This window comes from Vanessa atalanta, chromosome 9 (assembly GCF_905147765.1).
Source record: "Vanessa atalanta chromosome 9, ilVanAtal1.2, whole genome shotgun sequence".
Classification (NCBI taxonomy): Eukaryota; Metazoa; Arthropoda; class Insecta; order Lepidoptera; family Nymphalidae; genus Vanessa; species Vanessa atalanta.
This window is the reverse complement of record NC_061879.1, coordinates 3,857,153-3,883,025: the sequence shown is the minus strand read 5'-3', so window position 1 is coordinate 3,883,025 and position 25,873 is coordinate 3,857,153. Positions and strand designations below refer to the sequence as shown.

General features: G+C 31.3%; 1 protein-coding gene across 2 annotated transcripts in view; it reads left to right on the top strand.

Annotated features, from left to right (window-relative positions):
• LOC125066268 (vesicular glutamate transporter 1) overlaps window positions 1–23,763 on the top strand; it is a 55,191-nt gene extending 31,428 nt beyond the window's left edge. For both annotated transcript variants that reach the window (XM_047674285.1, XM_047674284.1), the window contains exons 4-13: window positions 16,570–16,682; window positions 17,208–17,347; window positions 17,589–17,843; window positions 19,551–19,744; window positions 20,033–20,195; window positions 20,270–20,377; window positions 20,485–20,670; window positions 21,460–21,645; window positions 22,736–22,912; window positions 23,380–23,763. In XM_047674285.1, the coding sequence (XP_047530241.1) occupies window positions 16,570–16,682; window positions 17,208–17,347; window positions 17,589–17,843; window positions 19,551–19,744; window positions 20,033–20,195; window positions 20,270–20,377; window positions 20,485–20,670; window positions 21,460–21,645; window positions 22,736–22,912; window positions 23,380–23,571 (1,714 nt within the window). In that variant the 3' untranslated portion in view covers window positions 23,572–23,763. The remainder of the gene's footprint in view (window positions 1–16,569; window positions 16,683–17,207; window positions 17,348–17,588; window positions 17,844–19,550; window positions 19,745–20,032; window positions 20,196–20,269; window positions 20,378–20,484; window positions 20,671–21,459; window positions 21,646–22,735; window positions 22,913–23,379) is intronic.
• The last annotated feature ends 2,110 nt before the right edge of the window (window positions 23,764–25,873 follow it).

The window sequence follows — 25,873 nt, the reverse complement described above, 5'->3', positions numbered from 1 at the left end:
TGTTTTTATTATGTTTATCTGAATAAGTTTTTATAGACTTTGATACTCAATATTGATAACGAGCTTATTATTATTTTACGAGCTTATTACATAGATCCTCAATTCGTGACATGACTCCTAATTAATTTTAATTTTGAACTGGATTCTTATATGTGATGATGAATATCATTATAATTTGATACTTTTTTACTTAATTTAAGATTAAAAAGTAATATAGTTACTAGGACAACGTTGATAGATATTATCTGAAATGAAAACAGAATTAGGCAGTGATACACTTATAGTGAATATTGATTTTCTCCCGTAGTAATGAGATGGTACTGTCGCAAAATTATCCTTCGTATCGCATCCCCCTAAATTACATTTCGATACGCGCGCTGCACCCTATAGACGGAGTCGATCAACAGCAAACAAATAAGTATATCGCTGGCACAATCGAATCTATTTCATGTAAGCCCCTCAACTGAATCGCTCAAAGAAGCCTGAACATCAGACGATTGCGACTCCTCGCGTAGAAGGCGTTAGCAGCTACAGCTAACAGGATTTCTTCGAATAATTTTTTGATATTTTTGTTATATATATATATATTTATTAGAACTACAGCTGACTGATAAATTGTAAGATGTTACTACAAAATTAAATAATTGATTTTTAATATATTTAGTGAAGTAATGTCCATATCATTATCATTAGTAAGTTTTCATTTAAGAAGTAGGAATTGGAACTCGATCCATTATTAATTTTTTAAGAGCATTTTTTATAATTTATGCTATTTATCAACAGTTTTTTTTTTCATTTTTATAGTTTTCTGCATAAAATAATTGATAATTTTTATTTTTTTTATTTTATATAACTTTTTTAAAAATAATCGTTATTTTTGAATAAATTTGACTTTGTTTTATTTTTCAATTTATTTTTGCACACTTAACAAGATGTCGTATTAAAACGTTAGCCCAGTATTTAAATGGATTCCCATTTGTAGTCTCGAAACATGAAAATAGCGTGGCTCTTTAACAGAGAGGGGTTCCGTGCAGACTTGATAAAATACTGCAAATGGCTGTGGAGAGGAGCTATACATGATTTTTTTTAATTCCATTTATTGTGTTACTTAATCATAAAGGGTTGTAATAAATTAATGAGGACTTAATGATTGAAAATAATAAATAATAATAAATGACATTTTTCTTTATTGCCACCACAAAAAAAAAAATATGAATGTGAAAACTTATCATTCTAAAATATCGCTTTGAAAATATCGAGGAAAGAAATAGAAGTAAAGGAAAGATAGCTCCAACAGAACACCGTGAGCAGAAACTTTTATGTTTATTAGTTGGAATGACAAAGACGACAATGTCTCTCTAGGATAATTGTGAATTGAAACAATTCAAATTTATGTCATAGCGAAGGCTATCATGAATACAATAACTTATACCACTGTACACTTGTAACACTAACATTTTTTTTCAATTAATCTTCTTGCGTGCCTCTATAAGTTTCGTCAGTCTGTGGTCCGTACTTTTAAAGTATATTGCGTATCCTCATACATACGTATGGCGTACTGTATTGTTGTTTTTCAAAGCCCATAGTAGCGGTGAAATGTTTCGCCCAACTGAAAGGGGTTTGGTACGGCTTCACTCGGCTTTTACAGATTTGTGCCTGTTGCAAGATCTCGCGTTTGTATTGCGGTAGCTTTTATTGAGTGCTTAGGAACCATAAAAATGTAAATTTGATCTTAAGAATTTATCTTCTGATTCGTATTCGTAAAATATTATCGTAATAAAATTAATAATATTGTGATGGTAATAATGATAGGTTATATTAAAGTATTTCTTTTATGAATTCTTAAGTAAGTTTAATAAATACAACCGTTTAAGTTTTTCTTTAAGTTATATAAATGTACAAAGTTTAGAATTGGATTATTTTAGTCTAGACGTGATGGCAAGTTGTAAAATTATACTTTCACGTATATTGTATAAAATGGAGCGACTTAAATAAGCGTTAAGAAACATTTTGACCTCTTCAGAGATAAGTTGCCTTGATCCCCGGCTATTGTGATAGCCATCTGCAGAAAACTCCGTGAAAAGCCCCGGGTTCATTCCCCATTCATGGGGCGATTTGATTTACTTAAGATCTTTGGCTTGATACTGTCTATTAAGCGAGTGCTTCGACCGTCGTTTATATAAAAGAATATTGGGATGTGTTTATCTATCCTTTTTATAGAACTGTATTTTTTTTACTTTTTAATTCAATAAAAATAATTTACATTTTTAACCAACAATTTTAAAATAAGGAAATATGAGTAGATATCATTTTGATTTATAATATAGATAGTAATTAAGTACCATTTATTCTGTTCAGGAATTAGTAACTTTTTCTTTAAAATGATATTTAATGTGTCACCCAGGTAAAAAAAGTTAAAAGTTTGTTTATGATACTTTACGTTTTTATCTATATAATATTTAGTGCTGAGGGTGTATTACTGAAGTAGGGTGACTTAACGCGTGGTTCCGGGCGAACGAACGTACGATTTATAAAATGAGTTTGCGGTGCAACCAACCCGTGATACCCTATTGGTTACGTCTCACTTCTTTATTAGTGATGTTATTAACAGGATTATGTTATTATCGAAAAAATACATTATTTTATTTATCCTGGAAGGATTTCATTTAGAATTTTGAAGTATTATCAGTAAATATTTATAAGTGAAAAAAAAAAGGAATTTACAATTAATGATGACTGTAGTCTCTGAAAAGCTAGTGTAGTCGTCACTTTTTAAGTTTTTTTTTTTTAATTTTTATTGTAAATCCTAATTAGTAAAATCGGTTATGCTGCTATTAAGTATTGTTAATTTAATGTAAACATATTTTCTAAATTATAAAACTTACATGACAATTAACGACTATTATCATGTATCATCATATATATCTTTTTAGTATTGTATTGTATCATAAATATATTCGTACTCAGACATCGCGCAGGCCAGTTTCGGTACTCAGCTAAACTGTCCTCCACTAAAATAAAATGTTTACGCTTAAGAATGCACAAGAATCTCGATATTTTAAAGGTCATCAAAGGTTAGTAAGTGTGTTTAGTCTAATCCAACCACAAGAGTAACAAAGACAAATTAACAAAATTTGAAATTTGAAAGAACCGTTAAGGAACGCTTGTGTGCTAAATATAATAAAACTAATTAATTTTTGGACGATTGCATGCCTTGAGAATAAAACGATCGTTAATCGGCTATTTAATATGTATTTAAAAAAAAAATGTATTTTACACATCTTAAAATAAAACTGGCAAAAGAAACTCCCCCAGAGTTTCTTTTGCCAGTTTTTATGAGGTCCGAAGTGTTTTTTTTCGGAACCGGTGGTAGATATTTTTATATTCAATAAGCAAGTTTAATATAAAGATTTTAACGTTGACATTGAATTTACGTGATATGGTCGAGAGCACGAATAATATATGATATTTATTATGTATTTGCGATAGAACTGCATTTCGAATATCGACCAAGCTATTATCGGAACTTTGAAAGTAAAATTAAAGTTGATATTAGGGGTTAAGTGGAATAGTGTTGTAATATCAATAAATATATATTCATCAAGAAGTGATCGTAGTAGGAACAGTTTATCTGAGCTATTAGTAACACGCATGAAAAACGTAAGTTTAAGGTTTTTTTTTATCTTCATTTTGATGTACGAAAACTATACATTTATTAATTGAGAATTATATTATACGAAAATATGTGTTTATACGTATTTTAAGGCTTCTGTCAATATGAATCGAATGTTTATGTTTCTGTTGAATTCTTAATATCTTATCGTTATTTAAAACGAATAAACAAACAGACAATTTCTACAAAAATATACCAGGTAAATATTAAGATATTCGTTTAATACTGTTACTATGATATAATATATTAATTAGCGACTGCTACCGGAAGTGGGTTCTTAATTCGATTTTAATTTTATCTCTTTTTATCTTTAATTCTACTTTTTTTACTTATATAAATTGATTACATTATTTTAAATCGAATAAATTCTATCGATATCAATAATAAGTCACTACATCCCTATTTTACGGGCATTTGTCGCGGAACGTCACCATTTTTCCCTCGCTGCCATCAGTTGAAAGTTAAAAGCATTGAAAGACGTATCGCGGGTTCCTTGCAGGCTCCATTGTTCTCTGCCCTTTGTGCCGCTTCGAATGTTTTAATGTAATTGGCTTTGTGACGTTTTTTAACCTTCTTACCATCGATGCTTGTAAGCGCATACTGATAACCATTAGGCTATTACATTATCTGTCCTTTGTTATACCGAATTCATTGTTACGAATGTAACAGGAAATTATATTTAGTTTGATTGTAAATATTACATAAATGTTAGTGAATAGATTACGTACAACAGAAGAATTCAGGTTCAAATCCGAGTACGCACAATTGCGTTTTCATAAGTTTAACTGGTATTTATAATTCACTAGTTCCAGCCCGCGGTTTCGGCCGTCGTTCGGCAGATGTCCAGCGGTTCCATTTGCGATAATCAATTGTGAGTTACCAGCTGTAGCTGTAACTGTCAATACACGTAATAAACAAACACAACTATCTCTTTAATAAAGAAACACATTATTAGTATAAACATAGATTTTTAACTTTCACTAATAATAGTGAAAACAACTAGTTTAGAAGCATATTACTAACTTTATATTCAATGAGTTCAAAATGGATTCACAACTTTGAAATATACAAGTGTTACTTTATGTGAAGACTAACTTAAATAAAAATTTAATTGTAAACTCTAATTACTATTAAACAGAGAGTGATAATAATATGAGATAGAAGTTACTTAATATTCAATGAGTTCAAATTCGGTTTCGCAACTTTGAAATATACAATTGTTACTTTATGTGAAAACTAAGTAAAATTAAAAAAAAAAAAAAAAAACTGAATTGTAAACTTTAATTACTATGAAACAGAGAGTGATAATAGTAAGAGATAGAAGTTATTTATCCTTTTCCTTCACTATCTTGTCTCGCCTTACTCCAGTAAGTGAGTTGGATATAAATTGGGGCATTGTCTGTGAATCTGGAGCATTCGCAAGACTTTTAACGCCATTCTGCAACAATTTGCGAAAAATATATTATTTTATTTTTAATATAATATTCAATATCATTTATCACGTAATATTATTTACAATCTATTATATCTAAGAAACATTGATTAGAAATAAAATATGCGTCTATAATTGCTATTTAGTAAAAACAAAAAATAAAGTAAATAAACCTTGAGTACAATTTCGCTTTTCAGTGTTATTTTTCCTCTTGCGTCATCACGTTTACGTGATAAGATAGGAATAAAGGCTCGATCGATGTTGTTGTTTGATAAACTCAAGCTACTAAGGCTGTCGATGAGGAAATAAATTTGTATTCAAAAATAAGTACACTATACAAATTATATATTACTACTGACATGTAATTATATATAAAAATGAATTTAAAACGCCTAATAAATCATAAGTGAATTTAAAAACAATGTATTTTTTTTAATATTTATGCTAACCTATAACCATAGAATACAACGATCGTTAAATAATGATATTAATTAACGTACTTAATATTTATACATTAATTATTATCGGAACCGTAAGAGAAAATGAAAATTTTGCAGAATTTCGCTCCGAGAAAGGACAGAGGGAGCGTGGCACGCATTTCTGGCTAGTTTGATATCAGCTCCCGTGACGTCACTACCGTCTCAACGCTCCCGATCAAATACGATAAATTAATTGTTCAGCGTAATTCAAGTGTATTTTCATTCTCAGTCTCAGATCTCATAGTGAAACTGTGAAATTGTACCAAAGCTTAAACTTTTCATTGTGGGGTAACACGTGTCCTAACGTATAAAGACACATTGCCGTTCATATTTTCCATTAAATGATACAGAAATCAACTAAAAACGGACAATAGTTTTCTTGATCTAGTCCAATGATCCTACAGGTTGTTTTGCTTTTCCCTCGGGATAAGTAATTGAAATAAAGACCCTACGCTTAAGGTATAAGGTGGTAAATTGTTAAGGAAACTCTAAGGGTGTGATTCTAGTATAACCTGTTGATTCAACGCGAAGAAATCCACAGGGAAAATGTTTTGGCGTCGACTACTGTAAGTACCGTGAAATAATGAATTAATTCACGTATACAACTTAGAAATTATTATTTACTTTAATATTTTTTTTAAATTACGTTCGTAAATTTAAATATGTTTTTTTATTAACTTATACTGTTTATATTATATACAGATTATAAAACCTTTTAATTTCCTTATGTCAAATTAACAAAATAAAACTTATTCGATAAAAAAAAACATTAGTTTTTTTTATTAATATTTTTTATTATGGATGCTGTGTGTATGACCGTCATAATTAGCCATGATAATACTACTGTACAGTAATCGTATATAACTATTCATTACTTTGCTTTAATTTTATTAATTTAATCGATACTACCGTAATGATGTTCCACTTATAAAACTATATGTCGATATTGACGTATAATAAAAATAAAATGATATCTGCAAGTAATATTTCGACCCTTGTTACAATATATCAAGGCATAGTTAAGTTTTATGTCTTCAGAGTCACATATTATGCTGTACGCGATCATCCCCGGGGATGGAATTACGTTGTCAACTATGCCAATTTGTTTTTATGATTGAACTAGCAGGGAGTTTTCAGCTTTTTTTATATTTTATTTACTTTTGTTATCGGCGGAAAGTGACTTTATTTTATTATATATTTAATGGCACAGCGAGACTTTTTTTTTTAAATTGTTTGAATATGGGGAAAATCCTTACAACTATATGACGGATGTAAGGATACTAGAGTGGTATCTTATTTGGTAAGCCTTCATAGATTGTACTATATTGTCTTTATCGCTATTAAGTAAAAAAAATAATTTGTACGCAGAAAATTATGGTCGTAAAATACTTTTAAAATATATTATACGGCGCTGTATGTTGTTATATATTTTTCGACGATATATTAGCTGTTTCCATATATGCGTGGAAACAGCTCATTTCACATTTAACATACAATTTTCATTTAGTGTCATGACATATTTTTTTTACTCGATTTTCAACATTTTTATCTTAATTCTGATTTTTTTGTCAACCAATCAATCGGCGGTCATCCTCAACTGATACAACTTAAATGGGCAGCAGGTATTACAGTTCACAAATGTATGTGCTAATACACAAGCACTCTAATCCCTAACTCTCATAATCCCATGGAATTTTAATCTGGCACGACCGAAGATGGCCAGGTGCAGGGCTAGTAAAATAGTTCCTGACAAAAAATGTACCTTAAAAAAAAAAATTATTTGATCCATAATACCTTAGGAATCACAGGCTTGTGAAATAACTATTACAATAACAAATCAGTTAAATATTGATCATGATAACTGATCTACGGTTAGATTAAATTACGTGTGAAAATCGGACATATAGTTTTGTCTCGCCCCAATAACCCTTTTTTCTCCCTTCCGAGATATAAAGTTGAATAAATGTGGGCTCAGGGTGTGACCATTCATCGTGGCGAGTTGTTTCGTGATTTAAGACCAATCAAGTAAATTGATATATAGATGAACGGCTACATTTGAGTTTTATCTATACCGATACTTATTTGCTTTGCCAAAATATTCGAATAATGTTCGTAATTATTTAATATTTCCTTATTTTTCATTAATGTTTAATCACTGAGATCAGTTGAAATTTACCATTGTACGGATTTTTTAATATTTTTTGTATTTAATTTAATTTTAAAACGAATGTATATCAGTCGGTACGATTTCATTACAATAATTACTTGTCAGAGGAAGACGACGAAGCAGGTTGTTAAAAAATCGATACAAAATGAGACCTTGGGACGCGATTATTAAAATTGTCGTTACCAAATGTACGTCAGTCTATAGGTACGTCATTGGCGTAATACCCACGGGACTCTAGTCCAATTGCTTCGGTCTTGTACATTTTTTTTTCATTATTTCCCTGTTCCCGTTGATCATTTATCAATATTTGAATTCGTAAATGCGAAATTATTTTTATATTGCTAGAATCTTTTATTTGGCTTACTTTAAGTGTTGTTACATTAAATGTTTTGGTTTACTAATTCTTTTAAATAATATGAAATCGTTATGACTTTTTATTCGAATAATATTTAACTTTTAAATCTTTCTGGGTTCAAATGCAAGTACTGATACATTCCAAGTACAGTACCAGTGATAATTTTTTATTGTAAATTGACCATTCAATTGCTCAAGTGTACTTTTATTTTTGAAATTATTTGAATTGAATTTTATTTATAAAAATTATATGCGAAGTATACATTTAAATAAATTGTGATATTAGTTCTAATAAAATCATGACAATAGTTCTGCAAATAGTCTTTTAAAAATGAGAAATATCACTTTAATTTACCTCAATATTTGTAATAACTGTAATTTATTCAAACGTGTTTGCGTCACATAATAATTAACAGTGTAGGTACTGAGTTAAATTTTACTGTAGGTACTGAGTTAAATTTTAAAGTTACATAAACGCTAAGAATTCGACGCGAACGAGACGATCATTTCTTGCAGCCCTTGAGTTTCAATTCGTGTAAAGCGTTTTCACCCTAAAGCCGAGGTATTTGTGTAATTGATATTTACAACTAACCTGGATTTCAAATCGCTTCCCGGGATTAAGCGTAGATTTGTAGGGATTTTCCTTCTTCGAGAGTTCTCTTCAATTTATTTACAGTCTGCAGTAAGCGCGCTGATAACATTTACAGTTCGACTCGGTTAAAAGGAATGAGATTGTTTCCCTTTGCCTTGTTCATTGAATAAATTAGCATTCCATTCACTCACAGATTTAATAGAGTTATCTATGTTGAAATAAAATGATAATACTTTGTTTAAGACTTAACTTATTCGTATGTCAAATATAATCTTGGTGTAAAGTGTTCCAATAAAATAATGAAAAACTTGAGTGCTACATGTTTATATGTACATCTATCGATAAGATGTCTACAACTGATCGCAGAAATTCAAGAAACAATAAGGGTCGGTCCGGAACGTGCGCGCCGTTCCTCCCGACAGATTAGGCTTCGGCAAAGAGAATAAGAATCTGCGAACCAAATATCATCGCAAATACGATACGCTGTGTTGTTTGCTTTCGATTTTTATGATATTTCTATTTGGTGAACTCTCCAAGCTACGCTAAGCGGCAAAATAAAATTAAAATGCGAAAACGTTCTGTTGAAAGCACGTTCGATTGTTTGGACGTGTTTTTATTTATATTTTTGTGAATTTTGATATTTCAGTACTATAAACCTTTTCATTTTTTTAATTTAATTTTAGTATGAAAATGTGTTTTGTATGTGGTTAATATAAATATAGATCTTATTAAAAATACGGTTAACATCGATTCAATTAGGCAAAACAAGTAGTAGATGTAAAGCGAAGGCTTTCGTTCCTAATGAGACGAATGAAAGTGTATCCTCGCACACTTTTGTAGTACAAATTGGTGTGATTGACCTTTCACACAACACACATAAATATCTTCTAAGCATTTTGCCCTTTCCCTAAACTATAAATATGTTTAGCGTGAAGGCAACAAAGAGAATTCAATTACTTAAAGAAACCAAATTTCTTTTTTCGAATCAGATTTGAATAAACTAATAGCAGTCTAATTATTTGATACGCTTAAAACGAAATATTATAAACGTGCAAATAGAATTGATTTTATCATTAATTTTTACGATTTTTGGCCCAAAAACGGTTCGGGATATTGTTTTGTCACTGATTTCCGGCTCATTCGATTCAGCCGGTATCTAGCCCCGGTCATAAAATAAATCTGGCCATAAATAAAGACGAAGACACTAACAAGCGTCTCGGGTTCACCGAGTGATATTTCTTAGGGAGTAACGCCATTTTTGTCATAACTCTATTATATCCGCGCCTTCTGAAATCTGAAACAATGCCATGAGTTATTTATCGACTATTTTTTTTTAATAATATGTTTAATACTGTTAATGCATTTATCTAAAGAGATATTATCATAATAATGTTTTTATATACTTGTATTTTCCGCGCTCGAAAACCCCTGAAAACGTGTATCAACAACAAAGTTCATGATGGTGAAACAAACTCATTTTCATATTTATATTACTAGCCGTTACACGCTCGCTAAAAAAAAGATCAATTAAAAGTTATACCTAATATCTACGGAAGATCCTGTGTCGATGGATCAATCACAAACCGTTTACGTTCAGTAGTTCTAATTGTGATTTATGCAGAAAAGCAAAAAAATATTCATTATAAGGTGTTGTATAGAAACGTTAGGATTAATTATTGATAGTTAAACAAAATAACTTTATATTGGCACCACTTTGGCTTCGAATCCAGGACAACGGGATCTGCAGCCGAATACGCTAATCACTGGCCTTATAGCCTAGTATTATATACATAAATACATAAAGTTAATTTTGCAAATTATTTTGTGACTATATCGAATACTTTTACGCAACTACATAATAGGCTTCCACATTTATTACATGTTTTATTCACTCAGGGCAATTCGCTGAAGTTGACAGACTCGCTTCTCGTAGATTCTTTGAATGGAATGACTATTGATTCGATTCTTCTGAATTTTTCGCAAAAGTAGGACTGCTTGCTGACTCTTTGAGTGTTCCTGCAGCAGAACTTGAGGGAGTTCATTGTGTTGCCTCATTCTTTGGAGCATTGATGAGAGAATTAGAAATAGTTACCAACTAACAAGTTACGTGTTAACAGAGAATATGTACATACTTTATTAAAACTAGGGCAATACAATGCAATGCTAAGGAAAATCATATTTATCTAAGATGTATTTGGGGATAGAATACATAGATTTATAAAGAGACGAGATAATAATTAGTAATCATTGTTCAAATATTTGGACGTGCCATTGAGTTTTTCATTTGTTTATAAATTATTTCATGATTCATGTTTGGTGAACGATTATGTCAGACATAATCGTTCACCAAACATCATCATCGAGGCACTGAAAAATTGGCAAATTTGCCCCAAAACTATCCTCCTTCCTGTCTTAGTAGGAGACGCTGCCCATGCCAGCCAGTTATTACAGATAGAGCTGCCAGAACAACATTATTTTTATTCAATGAAAATATTTTTTACGTAACATTGATTATGTTACATAAAACGTTTATCACTTAAACGTTTTATCGAATTCAATCCTTATTTTTAGTAAGTTGTAAAAGTAATGTAATTTCATTAGAACGATTTCATTATTTTCTATTTAAATTGATAATAAGTACTTTTTATGGCCTCTATATTTGTGTACGACGTAAAGGTCCAAATCTAAATTATAAATTTTGACACAAACAACTTTTCACACATTATCGTTCTGACTTTTTGCCTTTAAAGGTACAGCAATGTTATGCGTTTACGATCCCCGATCAGTGGGTGGTCGGAAAACAAATTTAACCGACAATTGTAAATCAATTAGAGAGGGTGGCTTCTGGGGTGTAATAGCTACCCTCCACCCACGTGCACACCAGGGTCGAAATCGATGCTTTATATAAGATATTGTTTTATTTATAAAATATTCTAAAAATAAAATTAATTAATGATTGTGAATAGTTTGAAAATCTTTTATTGTTATTTCATTTAACGAGTACAATATTTTTAAGGAATAATATTAAAGTAAGTTTAAGGTCTAATTTCACCAAACTATGTTTGTTAAATCTTAATCAGTAATTTACTAATGAGTTGTTAATAATTAACGGGCTGTTATATCATTAAATGTCCCAGGAACAAAATTTAACAAGCCGTTATTAAACAGAACATTTAACTGAATGGCTTGTAAGTTACTCACTCTTATTTTAAGCAACCAAATTGAAATGCTTATTTGTGACATGTCATTTAGACGAAGTTCGGTAATATTTTATCTAGTCGTATAATACGTCATTTGTTGTGCTGCGCGACCAATTTCAAAAATCGTTAGCTCCGAGTGATTTCAATGAAATGTTAACTACTTTTGATTTAAACCGATTGAAACGTCAAATAATTATAACATGGTAATATTTATTTTTGAGCTGAGGTTATGCAGCATTATTTTGTGCTCTTTGATTGTGTTTGTGGTGTGCTTCTTATTGAATATAAATAACTATGTCAAAGAAAACACGCGGACCGAATTTTTCGTCAAATGAAAAGGAAATCCTTGTTCATTTAGTTACAAAATACAAGGATCTAATTGAAAATAAGAAAACGGACGCAGTAACTACTGCGATCAAAAATGAAGGATGGAAGAAACTAGCGGAAGAATTTTACACGCGTCGCACTATTGTGTCTAAGTAATCTAAATTTTCTAAAATATTATTTTCGAAAATAAAATTGTACGCAGCGTCCATCTTGAGTTTAATTGTCTGTTACGGTCTAACGGACGTCTACAGCGGTGATTAAATTTAACGGCTTGTTATAACAAATAAACACGCGTTAACTCGTGGTGGGACACTCGATAACTTTAACAGTCCGTTAACTGACTTAACAATACGTTAAATATTTAACAGGGTATGGTGAAACTGGACCTAATTACAGTTTTTTTTTGTTAGAATAAAATAAAGTAAGTTCTTTCGTCAATAATTGCAATTGAGATCAATTGTAATTTATGCTTATTTTTAATCCTTCTCTGGTTTCATTATTTTAATTTATGGAATTGGATTACCCCCGAAATGTAAATCCTCCCCTGTCTAAGTATTCATAGTGAGTACTCAAGTGCATATTGTAAACGCAACGTGCTCCTTGTAACGCCCCGCTCTTAACGTCTCGGGCAGGTCTGTCTTCGAAATTGGAGAAAACGTGAAATTATAGCCGTTCAATTACTTAAATATCTACCACTAATTAAGTTAAGCAAATCTTAAAGTAATTAATAGAAATAATTATATCTCTACAGTCGTGTTGCTCTTCTTCTTGGCGTATCTTTTCTATAATTTGTCTTTATATTATTTTTAATGTGCATGTTTTTATATCCAGGCAACATTTTTAAGATTTTCGAAATATGACAACACATTCCAGTATCAATAGTTGTGCAAAATTTTAGCTCATTCTGTTTAGTCCAGGTGGTTTAAAATGCACCAAGTCTTTGGTTAAATTGTATCTGAATCTTGACATTAAAAAAATCTTGAAACAGAAACGGTAATTGTATTATGTATGATTGATATGATGATACTGATATAAAATTGGTTGTTTAGAATCAAAAATTATAAAAGAAAAATTGGTATTTTTATTTTAAACAAACAAGACCAATTATTTTAACATGTATGTTATACGTAATATATAGTAAGAACTATATATTACGTATAGCATACATGTTCATATGGAGTTTTTAATTGTGAGGGAAGTCTCAAAGGGTCATAGCGATAGAGACGACAAAGTTCGTTACTCAGAAGTTGGTTAAGTGGAACTCGGTCGGCGTTGATTTCAAAATTAACTGCAAGATTGTTACTATCGCATGATAGCATTAAGGTCAGTTACATATACATTTACTTGATGGTAGGGTTTTATGCAAGCCAACCTTGGTAGACACCACCCGCTCATCTATATTCTACTACTAAGCAACAATACCTTGTATTTGGGTTTGAAGGTTGAGTGAGCTAGTGTAACTACAGGCACAAAGGATATAATAAGATCTCTCTAGGGTTTTCAAGGTTGGTGACCCATTGGCAATTTAATACGGCTCCAATGTCTAAGGGTGGTGGTGACCACTTACCACAAGATCGACCATTTGACTGTTTGCCTACCTGTTTCAAAAATACAAGAAAAATATAATTATATCCTCACAGTTGTCATTCCTTTCTCAATTTATGAGAAACATTTTAATATAGAGTAAAATATTTATTCCAAAAAAAAAACAATTTGTTTAACTTACGAATAGTACAATTGTTTGCGAGGCATAATTCAAAAGTCTGATATATTACATGTGTCGTATCTTTCGACGTTTGCAACGTCATTAGTCATGTCATGTCGTAACTCAAAACTAGACAAGGATATAAAATAACTTTAAACAGTAAGTCCAACGACTTGGTCCTTTGATTTTTCGTCTAATTATATTTATATAAAAAGGCCTTTAGAATCAAACTACATAATAATATTAATTTGAAGACATATTTTTGATATATAACTTACTGGTAATAATCGGTTTAATTTAAAATTGTCCTATACATTACGGCATAAAAGGACGAAACAGTAATCATACCATTTAGTGACGTCACGTAATTATAGGCATAGGGTGCATTAGCGGCACAATGCGTAAAGCGCGCGATCAAAGGGGAGCGTACACGATAACAGATAATCTCTGTTTCATATTGTTACCCGAGGTATATTTTTATTAAAACATGACAATGTCAGTTTTTACTCTATTTATAGATTATAGATTGAGGAAAAATATAAGAAAACGTTTAATTATGGAGATCATTGTTAAAAATATGTGATAAGTAATAATTTAAAATATTTATTGTAAAATAGTTACAGCCTGTAAATGTAGAATGGCTGAGTTAAGGCTCCATTTTCTTTCGAGAAGGTTTGCAATTTATTCCACCACGATACTCCAATGATGGATGGTGGTCTAAGAACGATAAGAAAAACACCAAATAAGCACATGAAAATTCAGCGATGTTTGAACCTTTAATCTTCAGTTAATATATTCTAATCAATTAATCACCTCGCCTCTTATTTAAGAAACTATCATAACCAATCTGAAAAGTATCATTAAAATGTTGGTTATTAAATAGCATTTTCATTTAGGTTTTGTCTTACGTAGTGGTACCCCTAGTGACGCAACTGTTGACGCGTCATCTCGTCCAGTCAGAACTAAACGCATTAGCGAGGTTGCAGGCAACGCGCGGGGGAGCGTCGCGACGCGTCCTTTCCACTTGGTTATGCCTTTTATACGACGATTCATTACGGCCGGAGGGGACCGAACAGATAGTCACATTTATTACTTTTGTCAGCGGAAAAATGAATTTACACGCCAGTAACTTTGATTTTATGAATGTTTAAAAAGACCGCGAAATAACAATTTGATGTACATTTCTGTAGTCAGAATTTAACGGCTTAATTTACAAAGGCGATAATTTTCTTATTACTAATAAAATTTGAATTTTGTCATTTTTTGGGACCTCGAATGAACATGTTATAAATAAATTATAATCTGCTTTTCTTCTTGTATCCAAATATTGCAGATTTGTTAATAAACTAATTCGATAAACGATACTTCGGAAACAATGAGCAACGACATTGTTCAGGGGTTTCTAACTCAATTTTGGCGCCTAATGGCTCTATAATCAAATTAAATCATAAAAAATGTATAAAAAGTTAATCTCACACTCCTTGATTTCAGTAACTTTAAAACAATTAGTCCCATTTTTATAAATATGTACTTTTATATTCTCAGCATAGAGCCATACATCCTGTCAATACAGGACTAACACCTAATAAACGTATATATTACGCATTGTGGAATAAATTTAAAACAGCTGACTTGCTTTATTATAGTGCCAAACTCAACATCTGTAAAGAGACAATCAGGCTCAATTCTGGGCTGAGTTTTCATTTGTTTTTATAAGATACTGTATGATCCTGTAAATTAAACACAAATTGTGGCGTATGAAAACCTACCACAAGTGTATCCAACAATTTGTACTCCAGTGGCGTAGTGGAAACCTTACAAAAATAGCAATAACGCATTTATTTACTTTTACTTTAAGAAATAAATTATTCAACGTACTTTTCGTACTTGTTCAAAATGTACGGAACATCTTTTAGAAACGTTATTATACAACTAGATTACTATAATATAGAGTACGTATTAAAAGTGTGATGCAGGTTTCGAGGATGAATATAAAATTACCTCCTTAACGAGCACTCGAGATCAGTCGCAGGCGCGCACCTGCATGTCTCTCCTATTTGCGATCGGCGCATTTTAATTCCATTTTCTCTTCCCAAGTACGTTGCATCCGATCGTTTTAATTATAGGAAAATTTGTGCAGAATGTGACGGTCAAATTGGTTTTCGAAAAGATAAATTGTATTTTTGTTAAAATTTCTCCTGGATTTTATTTGTTTATGTGGTTTCAAAATTGCCAGTTGTTTACACGTTGGTTTTTGGGAAATAAATAATGGAGAATTAAGTTATACTTATTTTTCATACAGTTGCTAACCGTTAAAAGGAATGACAAATTATTATTATTTTCTATAAATAATAAAAGTGTGAGAAATATTACAAGACAATTGAATTAAAATTTGAAAAAAACTTTAGACGAGTGATAGATACAGTACTATTATTTTAAGTAGAGGTGGATATACCGCTTGGCTCGATACTGATTTCATTATCAAAACATTTTTATATCTAAAAAAATAAGATAATATTAATATAACATATAAGTTTTCTTTAAACGGTGTAAAAAGATTAGCTAATAACATATAATCAAAGGTTTCATGTCCAATTTTTTACTAATTTTTCGTTATCTATCTTTTTTATTTTGTTACAGGAACGCTCAGTATGAGAACTTTCACGTGGAACAAAAAGGCTATGATCAAATGTATGATGGCGAGGACCTTGAAACACCGCCATCTCCCGACCGACCACCTCCACGTCATATAGGTCAGTGACATAGTAACAAAATAAGAAATAACTATAGCGAATATCAAAATACTTCCTTTGATATCAGTCTACGACCACACGTCTGCTATATGAATACATTCGAAATACTCTAGTTGTGTAATTTCAACTTTTATTAATTAATTTTTATTAAAAACTATATTTTAATAATCCTTCATATATTTTTTTTACTATATATTTATGGGGACATTTTATTTGATTCATAACTTGGAAAGCTTCATTGCCTTTGTGGTTATTGTGAAATTTCATTAAGATATAGATATAGAAATATATCTTAATAATAACTTATCATTTTCATATTAGATAATTCTTAACGACATATTTTATTTACTAAATATAATCTTGGGTGATTCTGTAATATTTTAAATTTTACTGTCAATATTTTTGGTTTAAATTAATAGGAATTCTAGGTCGTCAAATAAATGTATATATATCCGTATATAGTAGCTTTTTCAATTTATACTTTGATGCAATCACAGGATCCTAAGGATATTTTCTTTTTACCAGACAAATACGTCCGTGCGGATTGTCCCTGTTTAAGCACGCGCTACACTGTTGCACTGCTCGCCTGTTTCGGGTTCAGCATCATGTTCGGAATGCGTTGCAATATGAGTATGGCAAAACTTAAGATGACTGAAAAGCATAATGTAAGTACTTGGAAATAATAATACATATTTATATTAGATAAAATAGAAAAAAATATTCATTAGTGTCATTCGTGAATTTAAATGATGACTTTTTTTTTGTTGTATCTGTACGAATTGTACGATATTCATCAATAATTTAAATAACTAGAAAAAAAAGACTTTTTGACCTAAATTAAATACCATGGTATATCATCCTTGTGAGTAACTTTGACAATTTTCATACAATATTTTTTTTATGTAGACCTCATCTGGAGTTAAGGAGGACACGCCATTCAATTGGACCGTTAGCGTCGAATCCTCGATAGATGCGTCTTACTTTGCCGGCTATCTAATTACACAAGTACCAGGTGGTTATTTCGCATCAATGTATCCCGCGAACAAGATCTTCGGTGCAGCGATTGTTGCCTCTGCCATATTTAATATGGCTATTCCGGGCGCGATGTCTGTAGGACCTGCGGCGGTCGTTATGCTAAAGATTGCTCAAGGTTTCGTTGAGGTAAGAAGCTATGTATTATTTAGAAGTAAGATATTCTAAACGTTTTAATTACTTAGACGAGTTTGACAGTACACACTATTTTCAGATTAGTATCCTACCTGTATTCTCCTTCTGTAATGTGTACTGTGTTACACAACCAAACCCGTTTTGTGTCAGAAGCACTTGATTCATACATATGTTACATAATTATTTTTAACGAGTAAAAATAATATTTATTTCAAAGCTATGTCCGCTGTTGGTATGTTTCAATAACAAGACAAGCGCGAAGATCCGGAGGGTTACAATAAACATGTAACAAGGGTCATGTCACTTAAATTTTGAACATTTGGCATTCAGTTCGTGACGGAGCATGATCAAGCTTATTTTCGATGCACAAATTTTGAGCCCTGTAGCGAATGTACGTTGTCACGTTTACATTTAATCCCCTTTATTTCGCGATCTTGTTTGAATCAAACAAATGCAAAATTATTGTATACTAATATAATCTCGTTAGTCTAATAAAAGTATTGTTTAAAAATTTTATTTTCTTTATAGTTTTTGTTTATCTCGGTATATAATATTAATGACTAAGTTTTTGCCTAATAAGTTAATTTTATTTCTGCGAGTTATCTGGTGGTTAGTGGATATGACATGACCTTGTCGGACTAGGATATCTATACTAATTGCTGTTGTTCTTTCACAGCCAAACCACTTCATATCAAATTAAATCACATTTGGTTCCCCAAATGTGATATAATTTAATATGAAGCAAGTTTGAACCCCAAGAAAGAACATAGGCTTTTTTATACCTATCATCTGACGTCAACAGAGCCGCGAACGAAAACTAGTTGAAAAATCTAAACGTATTTTTTCAAATATACCGTTATCGTTATCAAATTTTATAAAATCTGATAAAATATAACGTATTGTACTCTATACGGTTTCCATAGTAACTGACATATAATTTTTTTAATAAAAAATACATTAATTCGCATTTTTTTTTAATTCGAAATTGTAATTTTTTTTATACACGATTTCTGTAGTAGTCGTTTTATATAATATGTGATTCTAGAATATTTTAATATAGGTATAACTTATCTTACAAGTACTTCGAGCATTCGAAATCGTTTCCCAGAGTACAAAGCCTCTTTAGGATTATCGAGCCCCCAGTAACCATAGATACGTATTTATTCGCCTGTACCCAGCTTAGCTGACTCGTCAATACAGTACCGTATCCCTATTAAATCTTATGTTGAATTATTGCGATGACGAAAAGATTGTATAAAATCCATTTTATCTGGATTTCTATGCTTTATTCAGAAATATATAATCATATTAGTGGAACTTTCTTTGTAAACGAGAAAAATGGTTCAATAATATTGAGTGAACTTTTGTTTTTGTTATTTAAAAAAGTATTTATATGTTCATAAGTTTATTGTTTATTTTTTCGATTTATTTAATATATAATAACTCCTTAGAAAGTTTATAATCCCATTTGTTCTCCAATTAAACATTAAACTTGTGTTTGTATGTATGTGTAATACGACCATAGCTCTCGGAGTCAGGGTCGAGCATGCACTTTAACAGCATAAGAGGGCCCATTTCAAATGATCTTTATCACATGTATACCAGCTGTAAAGACTAACTAGCACAGAGAGTAATCCCAAACCTTCTCTTTTACAAAAGAGAAGACTTTAGTCTAAAATTTTAAAGAAAGTTATTTTTCAGGGTGTTACCTATCCATCATGTCACGGCATCTGGCGTATGTGGGCGCCTCCTTTAGAACGATCTCGTCTAGCGACTCTAGCCTTCTGCGGAACTTATGCGGGTATCGTGATTGGCATGCCGCTTTCTGGCCTCCTCACTGACTACATTTCTTGGCAAACACCTTTCTATTTCTATGGAATTTCGGGTATTATATGGTAAGAAAAACTAATTATTTTAAAGTTTAGTTAGTATATAATGTTACTAGCGTACAAAATCTGGGAGAACAATTTTAAACTTAGAAGTGAGATAGGATTATTGAATATTTGTAATAAAATCCCAACATATAATGTAACCTATAAAAATTATCAATGTTCAGGTTTGTTTTGGTGATAACAACTGCAAGGCTTTGCATGAAATTTGGAATAGAGATGTGTTAGTCTGTCTCCACTAATATGTGAGCGAAGTTCCGAGTCAAAGCTATTATAAAATAAAATCATTCACAGGTATATTCTATGGCTTTGGTTGGTTTTCGAGAGACCAAGCAAGCATCCCCACATTACGGCAAAAGAACTCACGTACATCGAACAGTCAATTGGAACCGCAACGCAAGCTGCCATGCCCGGGTTCTTTTCCACTCCTTGGAGAGAATTTGCGACCTCACCACCTGTACGTAAATTATTCCAATACAACTAATATTATCAAATTGAAGGCCACAGCTTCTGGAACACCTATTTTCGCAGGTTTACGCAATCATCGTAGCCAATTTCTGCAGGACCTGGAACTTCTGTCTGCTCGTCATATTCCAATCAGCTTATTTCAACACTAGATTTAATATGCAAATCACTGAGGTAAGAACACGAATGTGTGTGTGTGTGTGTGTGTGTGTGTGTGTATAAATGTAAAGATTTTAGATAAAAGTATATTATCATTAGTCATTATTCCATTAATTTCGTAGTCTGGTTTCGTTGGAGCGATTCCGCATTTGATTATGACGTCGCTGGTTCCCATTGGCGGTATGATGGCGGACTACTTGCGTAAGAACAACATAATGACCACAACGAACGTGAGGAAACTATTTAACTGCGGTGGCTTTGGACTCGAGGCTTTCTTCTTCGTTCTCGTAGCGTATGCCGACAACAAGGTATATATTAAAAAATTAAAATATACTTTATTCAAGTAGGCTTTTACAAGCGCCTTTGTATTGTCATTTAACAAACTATTCTACCGAGAAGAACTGACAAGAAACTCAGTAGTTACTCTTTTTAAACATTTAAAAAAACTGTCATGTTAGTTAAATACAATTATATATGTATGTAATTTGACGACCTCCGTGGTCGAGTAGTGTGTACACCGGTTTTCATGGGTACGCCACTCTGAGGTCCCGGGTTCGATTCCCGGCCAAGTCGATGTAGAAAAAGTTCATTAGTTTTCTACGTTGTCTTGGGTCTGGGTGTTTGTGGTACCGTCGTTACTTCTGATTTCCATAACACAAGTGCTTTAGCTACTTATATTGGGATCAGAGTAATGATGTCCAATATTTAAAAAAAATAAATAAAAAAAAAAGTAATATATCCTGCCTGCCAATATTTTTTACTTAATACTTTCCATAGATACTAAAAATGTTGTGTAATACATTCAGATCATTATATATCTTAATATTATAAATGCGAAAGTTAATTTGCTATAATTTCACGTCTTAACTATTCAATCGACAGTCACGGTATTTTGCATACACATCATCATGGGTACGGAAAATATATATGGTAAAAAAATCTTGCCCCTCCTGCTACAAACGGAAAAAGCCATGGGCGCAAACATATATGTACTAATTTGATATTTCTTAAGATGAAACTTTACGAATTCAAATAAATTTTATTTAATTGAATTCCAAGAGGTTATATATAATATGGTTTTATTTGTATTTGTCTAGTATGTGGCTACAATCGAATTGACCCTGGGCGTTGCGTGTAGCGGTTTTGCTATATCTGGCTACAATGTAAACCATCTGGACATTGCGCCACGTTACGCTTCTATTCTCATGGGATTGTCCAACGGAATCGGGACCATCGCCGGCTTCATTGTCCCCATAGTTATTGATTACATGACTCAAGAGAAGGTAAGGATTCTTTTATATACATTATACACGTATTTTTATATATAAATTACTTATGAATACTATTTTTGAAGACAAACTATTGCTTTTTTTATATGTATAATTCGTGTTCATGGCATTCGTCAATTTAGGATTATCTGTTAAAAGATTATTAGAAGTATATTCTAAGCATTAAAAGTGCCAAGTGCGAGTCGGACTCGCCCATCAAGGGTTCCTTAGCAGCGGGTAACAAGGTTTATAATAAATTGTGGTAATTAGCGGTTTTCGATTCATGACGTATTAAAAAAAAAACTACTTACTAGATTTCGTTCAAACCAACTTTGTGGGGAAGTTTGCATGGTAATATATATATTTTTTAATTTTATCATTCTCTTACTTCAGAAGTTGCATTACATACGCATTTTAATTATATATATCTGTGTAGTCTTTAATCAAAGGTGGTCTTAATATTTTATTCTTCCAATGAGACAGACGTTAGTCTTTGTAACACTTTAATAAAAACATTAATTAAAAAACTAGTGCTGTATAAAGGAGAACAATGAAGTGCTTATTATATTCAATAGCATTTGAATTCTTTGAAACCTATCCGTGCGTTCTTATCGAACTTTTGAAGTGACACTCCCCAGCGAAGCCCTAGGTATTCTTGAGCGAAACAAAAAGGACAGTGGGTCGTAGCTAATTTTAAAAAGGAAATCGAGCTCGGTTTGAGCCGTGGTGTGAATTTGAAATGAGCGGGGTCGGGGTGCGCGCCGATGCGTCACGTGGCTACATTACGCGCTGAGCACTTTATTATCACCGCTTTACGCCACACTAAGTTCGAGCGAATAAGCGTATATTTTATACATCCATAACCAACAGTTTGAATATATTAAATAATACTTCTTGATACATAAATAATTGAAATGTGTTTTCTTATAATTTATTGCAAATACAATCCGTGCTAATCTATTAAAACTACTTTACCGTTGCCGTTTTAGTTAGATTTACCAATAATTTAAAGTATCACACAAATTTCCTTATAATGTATTTTTTTTATGTTATTGTTATAATATTTTGGAAATTTATCGTTTTAATATACTGACTTTCATAATAGGACCAGCTCGAGAAGGCAATAACAGAATGGCGTGCGGTATTCTTAATGGGTGCCACAGTTCATTTCATCGGTATCACCATATACGGTATATTCGCCTCTGGTGAATTGCAACCGTGGGCGGAGACGGCACCTCCTTATGAAACTCCTCTAAAGTCTTTAGATCAGGAAACTACCTTCGTAAGTACTAGTTTAAATCGAATAGCGCTCACATCATTTATATGTTTTAAATGTAATTATTTAAAATACAGTTGTACAATAACGTAGCATAGTGAACATAGCTGTGAATTATGTCAATTTATTTGTATATTTCAATGAACTGTAAAATATTATTGTCATGGTTGAGCAACTTGTATGTCGTCTAAAATTATGAATTGTTGCCAAGAGACCCTAACTTCACGTAATTTATTAGACTGCATAAAACTCCAGCCAATGGCAAGTCTAGGCAGCCCGACGCCCGGACACAGTCCAACAATTTAATTTTCTATTTTTGCTCGATCACAAAGTCATTGTCACTATTTGACGTAATAGTCTTCGTCCACATTAAAGCATTACTTATTGTTATCTAATAAAACATTTTCGTAAAAGAGTAACACGGCTTTTTGAGAGAATTATTCTCCAATGGTAAGTTCTGTAATTTATTTTAGTCGGAGAAACCGTCTGAGCCACTCAGAGGCACAGAGCCACCAGCATACGGCAGCATCGCACCGCCTCGCCCACCGGCGCCGCAAGCACACGTACCTAACAATCCTTTCGTATCAGGTGCTTTGTATCAGGCTGAGCCCATACAACCACCCGCCCAAACTTATGAGGACCTCACCGACGATGGCACTTATTAGACACCGCGTGTCTTCGACGTCAATCGATGTAATCTTTTCTGATCTATATCAAGCGCAAATTTTATCAGATTCAGCCATAACACCTGCCCAATCTATGATGTTGTGCTATTCTCTAAGTGCGTTAAGCCTTATATTCTACTTTTAATACCTATCATTATTTTTTCTGAATATCTTATAAAACAATTAATAACTTTTTACAAGTGAAATACCAATTATAAAAAGCAATAGAATTTGTTATTTAATAATATGGCATACACTGGAGTCAATTATATGCCATATTATTAAATACCAAATGATACAAGTAAGTAACACTAAACGTTATCGACAACAATGAATAGGTAAGTACTTAGAAAATAACAGAACTATTCGGTGATCTCCTCATTTTATAGTTAAAAGATATATAATTGTTCTCGATTTAGCTCTTAATATCAGATAGTCACTTTAATATATTGTTTACGCATACAAATTTTATCCCAACGTTGTCTGTTAATTTTACTTAGTTGAATGGGTAATGTACTTGAAATTTTAATTGCTCAATATGTTGTAAACATGTAAATACTCGCATTGGCATATCAGTTAGTTAGATTATTATTTATGCTATTTATTTCTTAATGTTAAAATGTTTCGTTCAACGAATGCTGGTATGATTAAGCATTTTCTTTTAAATTAATTCTTGTCCAAACAATAATGATATAACGACATAGTTAATGGTTATTTCCTTGTTTAACTATATAGATTTGCTCGTCCTTGTTACTGTCTCTTGTTGTTGTAAAATGTTTATAATAAATTTACGATATTATTTATAAAATCTAGGAATGTACTTCAAACTACAAATATAATTGTATATGTATAATAGGGGTAGGTACTCAAATATGTTACTAACAAAAGGGAAGTAATTGATTCGTGTTATATTTAATTTAGAATTGTAATACTATGACTTTTGATAGTTTAAACTTATTTGAAACTTAAATTGAGCTATCATTATTATTGTTATTAAAATATTTTTATTATCCAATTCTAATAGAAATCGTCGGAAACCTCATTTATTTGCTAAGCATTTAATAATGTATGTTGTTAAGCTTTATTAAAAATATAACATCTTTCTCTCCCCCTTTTATCTTTATAAACATACGATTTAGAAGAATTATGTAATCAAATAAAAATTACATACAACAGAAATAATAGGTAACAAAAAGTATCGATTAGAATTGACAATATAGATTAAACATACTAAAATATAAATAAAACCATAAAATATAATAAAAACATAAAATTTAAATCTTTAATAAAATTACTTTTAGTTTTAAATATTTATTTGCTCATGTTACTGAGCAAGCAAACAAACAAATAAATCTATGACGTCATTAGGGGTTATTTTTTTATCGAGAAGAAAGACGTGTGACCTGTTTGTATTATCTTTGTAATACATGTCCCAGATTTATTTATAGTCAATACACTGTCAACAATAGAATCTTAGCCTCTAGGAAGAATTATTGAGAAGGTAATTACACTGGCTCACTCATCGTTCATACCACTACGGAAAAACAAGTTGTAGGCGTACATTTTTTAATTAAAATAATATTTTAAATTATAATTTTTATGTAATCTTGTAATTATTTTTACATAATATAATATATATTTCTAGTTTATAAGAAAAATTTAAAAATATAAAAAAAAAAAACAAAATATACCAATAATGTATAACTATAAACAAAAGTACATATATCCAATTAATCTAAATATATAGTAATGTAACATATGTTATTCGTTATATTTAATAAATAGCTTTTCTGAACTTTTTGTAATATAATTATTTTCTGTCATTTTACATTATTTTTTTACATTAAAACATATATATAAACGCAAAAGCGGACGAGACATGATTCTCGTTTAAAGTTAATCTGGTTAATAAAAAAGATTTTAATGTATTTTTGGATCGAATCTCTTGCGCGTTTACAGACGGGCTACAACATGATGCGTATAGAAGTTACGTTGTGTAACAAATAATTCTTTAAATAAAAAATCCACACCTAAACTTGATGAAGGGATAAGAACTAAAAACTAAATAATTTAAAACAAGTGGAGAGACAATATACCTAAAAATTTGCTAACGGTAGTTTTTTTTACATTTGAATTAGTAAAAGTGACAATAAAATCTGACTGACAGTCGGACGTTAAGACTAATATCACTTGTTGCGATGCACGATTTAAAATATTATGATAAATTTGATCGACTTCACTAATTATACGTAATATATAAATAAACTTACTTAAACATCGTCCAATATCAAAGGTTTTATTA